Source organism: Aspergillus saccharolyticus (assembly GCF_003184585.1).
Source record: "Aspergillus saccharolyticus JOP 1030-1 unplaced genomic scaffold BP01scaffold_1, whole genome shotgun sequence".
In the NCBI taxonomy this organism is placed as follows: Eukaryota; Fungi; Ascomycota; class Eurotiomycetes; order Eurotiales; family Aspergillaceae; genus Aspergillus; species Aspergillus saccharolyticus.
In genome coordinates, this window is record NW_020290611.1 from 1 (window position 1) to 8109 (window position 8109).

The 8109-nt window shown below is 51.5% G+C and overlaps 2 protein-coding genes across 2 annotated transcripts; one reads left to right on the plus strand and one right to left on the minus strand.

Annotated features, from left to right (window-relative positions):
- Window positions 1-22: 22 nt before the first annotated feature.
- On the plus strand, window positions 23-2396 carry BP01DRAFT_330708 (FHA domain protein; the record flags this gene model as incomplete). Its single annotated transcript, XM_025573021.1, has 3 exons — window positions 23-1107; window positions 1164-1260; window positions 1319-2396. The coding sequence occupies 3 exons, from the start codon at window positions 23-25 to the stop codon at window positions 1931-1933; spliced, it is 1797 nt and encodes a 598-aa protein (XP_025435524.1). The 3' UTR covers window positions 1934-2396.
- Window positions 2397-3671: 1275 nt separating this feature from the next.
- On the minus strand, window positions 3672-4988 carry dprB (the record flags this gene model as incomplete). The annotated part of the gene is made up of 3 exons (XM_025577764.1): window positions 3672-4185; window positions 4249-4791; window positions 4844-4988. The coding sequence occupies 3 exons, from the start codon at window positions 4986-4988 to the stop codon at window positions 3839-3841; spliced, it is 1035 nt and encodes a 344-aa protein (XP_025435525.1). The 3' UTR covers window positions 3672-3838.
- Window positions 4989-8109: the final 3121 nt, after the last annotated feature.

Sequence of the window (8109 nt, forward strand, 5' to 3'; positions counted from 1 at the left end):
CTCCTCCTCCCTCCCCCCCCAAATGTCTTCTGTTTCTATTTCCGCCTCCGCCTCTCCCTCCTCCAACCTCCTCCCATCTTCTTCTTCTCCTTCCTCCGAATCTCGTCTGCGGCCTCTCCGTCGTCTAAGTCAACTACGTGCCTACACGCAAAATCATTTCTCTTTCCCTTCACCGCAACCCAGTGCCGCCTCCGCCTCGTCCTCCTCCTCGTCGACCAACAGTCAGCGAGTTTCACGTCGTCATACTCTCGGTAATCGAGTTTCTTGGTTTTCAGCCGCCTCCACCGGACCCGATCTTTCGTCCACCACAGTGGAGACTTCCAGCCGGGCCCCATGTCCGGAAACTGAACATCAGTCCACGTTCGCCCGCTATAGCTCGGTTTTTTTCCCCAGCTACCGTGGCCTCGAACTCGACTTGCGCTCCCAACCATCATCACCCACCGAATCGCCCAACTCACCTACTCCTCGCAACGAGACTCCCGGCAATCACACACGAGGAATAATGGCGCGACCCCGAGGTTCGTCACAAGCTGTCAATGCAAGGCCCAACGGCGAGGTGTCGAGCGCAGGGAGCCTTCACCCTGGCGCCCTTGAGAGCCCCGATCCAGTAGTGTCCGAAAGCCCTTCCGCTGCCTCCCCGCGACCGAAACAAAAAGCCACCATCCGCTTCTTTCCTCACCAAGACTCGCATGCAAGCAGCCGCCCTTCGTTGCCCTTCATTCCAATTTCTCGCACATTACCATCCGAGAGTTGTGTCATTCGCGTCGGTCGATATTCGGAGCGGGATGGCACGCCAGTGGCAAATCCCACGGAGCCCTCCGATGCCCCGGTCGGGTTCAAATCCAAGGTCGTGAGTCGCAAACATTGCGAGTTCATGTATCTGAACGGACAGTGGCATGTTAAGGATGTCGGAAGTTCGTCGGGCACCTTTCTCAACCATATGCGACTGAGCCAGCCAAATATCGCCTCCCGGTTGTACACCATCAAGGATGGGGATATCGTGCAGCTAGGCATTGACTTTCGAGGTGGCGAGGAAATGATATTTCGCTGTGTCCGTATCCGGATTGAATGTAACCGATCCTGGCAACAGCAGCCCAATGAATTCAAGTACGGAAGATGTTTCGACCCCCATTGTGATCAACAGTGAGCTAACATTGGCATAGCAAAAATACCGAGAACCTCATCAAGAATCTTGGCAAGGGGGATACCGCGGACTACTCAGGATGCCGAGAATGCTCCATCTGCCTGGGTTCTGTTTTGGTAAGTTTGTGTTGTGCTCCTGAGGCAGAGTCGTAGCTAATGAAGTGTTTAAAAAAAGCGCCCTTATCAGTGCTTGTTCATGGCCGCCTGCGCCCACGTCTGGCACTACAAGTGTGTCAGCCGGTTGATTCATACACCCGACTACCCTATGTTCCAATGCCCCAATTGCCGCGCCTACACCGATCTTAGTGCAGAGGTAGACGACACCAACGACTTCGAGGAGCAAGAGGAATCGAAATCCGCTGCGGAAGACAAGCCGGATGCTCCTGAACTCGCTCAGTCGGAGACACACCACCCCCAGCCGGAACCCAACGCTGCCATCCCATCCTCGCGAACCTCAGGTGACGAACGTCGGCTCGAGCCAAGTCTTCCCGTGGAGGCGGGACTCGCCGCAAATATCGAGAACATGCGGCTTCGAGATCTGGACGCGTCGGACGATAATTCCTCGCACCCGCCGGCGCCGACATCGAATCCCAACCCTGGCCTGTCCAGCGCCCACAGTGACATGCCAGGCTGGCAGTCTTTGACCCAGTCCCCTTCATCCGCCCAGACTCGGCAGGCCCAGTTGCGTGCTGAAACGCCTGTGCGCTCCGATTCGTCGGATGAGAATCCGTTGACGCCGTTGAACGACTCAGGGCCTTTGGCCCTGGACGGCCGGGCTGCGATGCCCTAGTCAGTCCAGCTCCCTGCGTTCTGGGTAGTTGGCTTACTGGGGTGGAATTGCTCCCGCCACTTTTGCATGCGGAGGCAATTCTCTGGTCGTCGCTGCAATTTTCGCGCTCTCTTTTATTTATCTGTTCGCATTTCGTTCAAGCCAGTGTCATCCTCGTCGTCTTCAATTTCTCTTTTTGTGTCTTTTTTTCAGCCCAAGCATTGAGCATCGCGGTCCAACCCGTGGATATGACTTATACCCATTTTGAAGCAACCCTTTCTTTCATTTTCACATCCGACCCTGCAGATGACATTATTCGAGGCAGCAGTTATGCAAGTCGTCTTGGCCTTTAGGACGAATCTGCAGGATATACTGCATTCAGAGAATGGCCGGGGTCGGATTGTCTCTTATTTTCCACATCCAATCGGCGCTTTCGGCGCAAGTGTATATAGCAGTAGTCCAGTCGTGACACCCATGCATAGTGAAGTTGTTCATCGTTGAGTAATGGTTGAATTAAGGTGTTGAAAACCGCATAGATTTGCGTAACGTGTTTCGGCTCGAGGACGTTTGTTTCATGTTTGAGAAAGGAGTTCATCTGGGCTGCATGATGCGTCCCCCCCCCGTGCCCGTCGAGCACACAAAATACCTGCATGCATGTTTCCACCTTGGCTGTACCACCATTGTGTCACATACCGGTAGGTAATATTCGTACGTCACGGATCCCCATACGACATTCCGTTTCGAGGTCAGTATCATCAATTTCCATTTCCCATCCTCCGTTCTATGATTTTTCCTCTGCTTTTTCTACCCGCCCTTTGATCAGCGGATTATGGCCATGTACAATAAATGATAGTACTTCTCGGCAACTCCAAGCGATAACCTCACCACACCACATTTCTCTGGGTCTCTGGGTCAGATCAAGTACTGCCGATCCCACAGCGCCCTCTCACCCAACACAATCTATGAACGAACTTACTACCCCGAAACCCATTAGGGTTCTGTACTTTGTTCGACTCTTAGCACGCACATAGTGCAGACAGAATCAAACTCGTAAATCACAATTTCTAATGGGTGTTTGGTTCTAGACTATTGTTGCAGAAATAGTACGAGAACCATGACTTATCAGTCTGCTCCCGAGGAATGGATGTACTCATGTACTTCATGTACACTGGGTAGGGTAGGTGGAGTACATGATGTTGTGAAGTTACTGTACAAGCTCGACAATGCTTCAGGCCCACTCCCCACCCTTTGACCTTCCTTGTCCGCTGCTCGGATCCTGCACACCCTGTGCATTGGACTTGTGTGTGTAAAGCTGCACACCATAATTAATGGTCTGTGCAGGCAGCTCAGAACAACGATCATCAATCAGATCCGAATAGTGGAAAGGGGGGTGTCCTGCCTTGACAATAGGGTCATTAAACTTCGAACTGTCGGTTAGATCAGGATTAGATTAGAGTAAGCTGAAGTCTCAGGGTGATGTTATAAGTCATGAAGTCATGCCAACTGTAGAGTTCATTCTCTTCACTTGACTTAAGACCGGGGGGAACGATGGGTGGGTGAGCATTGTGGGCTACTGTTATTAACTAGCAAGCTATCGTCGGACTCAGTTACGCTACCACAAAAGATCAAAAGGTTGATTTCAGAATAGTGCATTTCGATGATAACCTATCAAATCTCCTCGATAATAAAGTACATCATCAATAGGGGTAATCATTAAACTTGCTTGGTATCAAACAAGAGACAACAAAGGCGTATGTATCATCACGAGAGCAAAGGGGGTCGTAACAGCATCATAAGAGGAAAAAAAACAAGAGAAAACAAAGACAAGGGTTCAGTCAGTCAGTCAGTCAGACACTCCAGACTGTCTCCCCGTTTCCTCTTTTGTCTAAATTCCTTTCTGGGTTGGTCTCTGGATTTCGTGTATTTTTAAAAGCCACGCTGAGAACCAAGGGTACCACGGTTGTCCAAGTCGGAGTCCACGCGGGGATCCATCTTGTTGGCCATGTCGGAGCGGTGGGGGCCGGCAGTGGCACCGGTGTTGTAGCTGCTGCTGGCCATACCGTGGTGACGGGCGCGGTTGTCCAGGTCCGAGTCGACGCGGGGATCGGCCTTGTTCATCAGGTTGGAGCTGTGAGGGCCGGCGTTGGTGCTGCCGGTGGTGCCGAAGCCGGTGCCAGTGGTGGTGGTAGGGCCAGCACCGTAGCCTGCAGCACCGGTGGAAGAGCCGTAGGCGCCGGGGCCGGTGGAAGCTCCGCCGTAAGCAGCGCGGTTGTCTGTTCAGAGGGTGAGTTAGAGGTCTCGAATTGTGGATGGAAGCGAGGAAGTATTCAACTTACCTCTGTCACTGTCGACGCGGGGGTCCATCTTGTTGGCCATGCTGGAGCTGTGAGGGCCCTGAGCACCGCCGAGAGCCTCGTGGCGGGCACGGTTGTCGCGGTCCGAGTCGACACGGGGGTCCATCTTGTTCATCATGTTGCTATCGTGAGGACCAGCGTTGGTGCTGCCGCTGTAGCCAGTGGTGGCACCACCGTAGCCAGCGCCAGTGGAGGTGGTGGAGTGGTGAGCGGCACGGTTGTCACGGTCCGAGTCGACGCGGGGGTCCATCTTGTTGGCCATGCTGGAGCTGTGAGGGCCCTGGGCACCGCCGAGAGCCTCGTGGCGGGCGCGGTTGTCACGGTCCGAGTCGACGCGGGGGTCGGCCTTGTTGGCCATGTTGCTGTCGTGAGGACCAGCGTTGGTGCTGCCGCTGTATCCAGTGGTGGTGGAGGGGTGAGCGCGGTGGTCACGGTCCGAGTCGACGCGGGGGTCGGCCTTGTTGGCCATGTTGGTCTCATGGGGGCCGTGAGTACCACCCATGGCTTCGTGGCGAGCACGGTTGTCTAGAAGATAGTTAGCATCACATTGTACCGGGAATTGTCAATCAGTACTAACCACGATCACTGTCGACGCGAGGGTCCATCTTGTTGGCCATCTTGGAGGAGTGAGGACCGTGGTTGTCGGAAGAGGGGTTCTCGGTCTTGTTCTCGTGGTGATGACCGGTGACCACGTCCTTAACCTTGTGGATGATGTTCGACATGATGGATGGTTGTGAAATTGAAGATAGATATTAGTGCGGTAGAAAGAGTTGTAAAAGTGGTTGTCTTGAATGTGTTGATTGTGTTTGTGTTGTTATGATTGAAGATGATCTGGAGATGGACTGGAAGGTGAAATCCTCAGGTTTATATAACTTCTTTGCAGGGGGAAATCCACGAGGGGAACAGGAGAGTATGACGTCAAGCTACGTAGACAGTGAATACCACCCATCACTTTTACGAAGTACGCCCTTGGTTGTCTCCGTGTTTCACTTGTGAATGATTGAATTCTCCAAAGTGAGACCAGCATTGAATGACGTCGTGATGTGCTAATTGACGGTCAGCCCTAGATCAGCAGGTTCCTTGCTCCTTCAGGATTGTCTCTGTTATTTCTACCCTCCAGGCTTTTTGGGTCCAGACATTGCGGGACAGACTTGACAACGGGGTGCCTAGTTCCAGGTACATTTGGAGTAATTGCGTGTGGGGCAGCAACAGCTTCAACCCCTTTGACGGGCAGAATCTCGTTTGGTGTAGTCCACAGTCCACAGTCCACAGTCTGAGTAACTCAAAAAGCACAAAATGGATGATGGTAAGGCTGGACCATCAAAGCCGGTTGCGCGTTGCCGATCATGACTTCAGCGGAGCCGGTCCTTGATGTCGGCGGCGTAGCAGTGTGCAGCTGTGATTGGCTGATTATGTCTCGCGTTTGCGGGGAACATCAGTTGATTGGACGGAGCTGCGGGAAGTGCACCATTGCACTAGACTATATATGGTCAAGCGTCATCTGGAAATCTCAATCCGTCCAAGTGTCCCGGGCTTAGTCACTGCGTTTCTCCAGGCCCTCAGGGACTGGCCTCAGGGCTGGCAACGGCCACTTTCCGAACCTGCACCACCAGAATTACACAGTAATCTGTACGTAGTCAAAAGCAGATCCATAGGTCATCCTGAAGATCTTTATCAAACCACACTTATCTTTCTAATTAAATCCCTATTACACCACTTGTCGATCATGAATTCATACCCTACACCAGTGTACCATCTTACATCACTGATTGTCCTGACCCAGAGGATTCAGAGACTTCCATTACTCGAGTTCTCGCTAGCAGCATGATGCAAGGCCAGTTTTCATGATGAAATAACATCACAGTGACCAGGAGATGGACTGGATGGTAATCTCACAAGGAGACAGGCCGCTTTGACGGAGTCTAGAAGGGAATCCTTGCGATTCTGGCGGGCTTTCTTGACGCGGTACTGTTATACACAGTAGTACCTTAGTCAGGTGTCCCACACCGGCATTGTATCCTCCGCGTATTTGACAGCATGGAATAGTAGTCAATTCAAAAGCTTTCATAATCACTTGCGCTATTGGCTGTCAAACCTTGATGCATGCTGCTTAATTGCCTTGATGCTCGGTTAGACCCACTCACAAACTATATATACAGTATTGTGTCTACTGTGTATGCTGATTCAATAAGCAATGATGCTGTACCAAACAATGTCCAAGCCGGGTGTAAGAGGAGTTAGGAGAATGTAGCAGCTACAGTACCCGATCAAGCAATTACTAGGTCATGGCTCTACCTACTAGTAGTAGTTCTTACCATCTTGGCCGCCGCCTTTGCTACTGGCCTGAACTGCCACACGGAGTAATTCTGTCACTTCTCTTACCGCTTTTCTGAACCACGTTGAGCTTTTACTTCCGTCTGTACGGTATACTGAGGTCCTCCAACATCGATTTCTGAACCACAGTAACCTCTTACCAGATTTGGAGTAAACTATCTTGACCGTTGGGAATCAAGCTATCCGGGAGACCTCTGCCTGGGTAACCCCCGGGAAGACCTTTGACTACCTAGTATCTAGTAGCTGGCTGCCCCATAGAGATCTCTAAATTAAGATAGCTGCCCCTCGAGGTCTTTAGTAAGGTTGTAGCCCAAGGGTCTTAGCCCAGCGTGATTCAGACTACAGATACACACCGACTTTCTTCCCTTTACATGAGTCCCTGTCTGTTATTATCCATGGTTCGAACTCTGTATGTATTCGAAGATCATGTTAGCTCTGGTCTCGTCGCACAAACCTTTCAAAGCTTACACTTTTCTCTTACGAGTTGCGAGTGAGCCACCTCGCATCCAATCCGGTTTACTTTGTCCCATCGACGGCGAAAGCGAATACCACGGTAGTCTAAGTACAACACATACTCATCGTTGTCCAGGTTGACGGAGCATGATAACCCTGGTCTGGCTGCGATGAGTAAGAATCGTCCTCATCGTTCTTGTCTGATACCGGGCAGTGCGGGGGCCATTTCCACCCGCTGGCCTTGCTGAAGATGATAAAAAGATCATAGGCCCATTCACTAACAATCCGGAACGCAGCGGGATTATGACAATCTCAATACTCAAGCAGACTCAGTGCTTCGACCAAGCGCGCCGGCAAAAATGTCTTGACTGCATGGCGGCTAGGGCGGAAGCACACAGACACCGAGAGGTAGCAGTCACTCGACAGGGCGTCGTGAGGGGCGTTGTCGCCTGGGATAGGAGTGGGCAAGTCTTAGAAGTACTCCGAGTGTCTAAACAGATGGAGGTCAACGTAACCCAGCTTACCTGAAGTAGTCTGGAGATGGAACACATATACCAGCTGCCACCAACCCCCAGCTGCGTACTGCCAATCATCCAGATCCTCGAAGTATCAGCACCCCAGGCGCGGAGGGGATTGGGAGTGTTCCTTGGAAAAACAATCCATATGATTCTAGAATGCCTCGACCTCGAGGGGCCCAATATACCAAGATAGATTCAGATCTCCATATCACACAGAGGTTACTATCTATAACCACTACACGTCAAGTTCGACTGACATTTCGATGCTTGAGAAAGTGACCAGTGAGTGTGAACAAATCTCCGCTTCACGACGCGGCTTCATATTATCCGTACCTTTGTACTCTAAATTCAAAATGCTCATCAAAGATAATTGCAGGAGATTTACTGGAAAGTTGAGAAAGAGTGCTAAGCGGAGAAGTACTCGGGATGGGTTGATCTGATAAGATCGATCAAAGATCCGCGCTAACTATACAATTCCGTAGTCGCAGACCGCTCTTTGCGCCCCTTCTCCTCATCTCTATTCTTTCAACGAGACAAC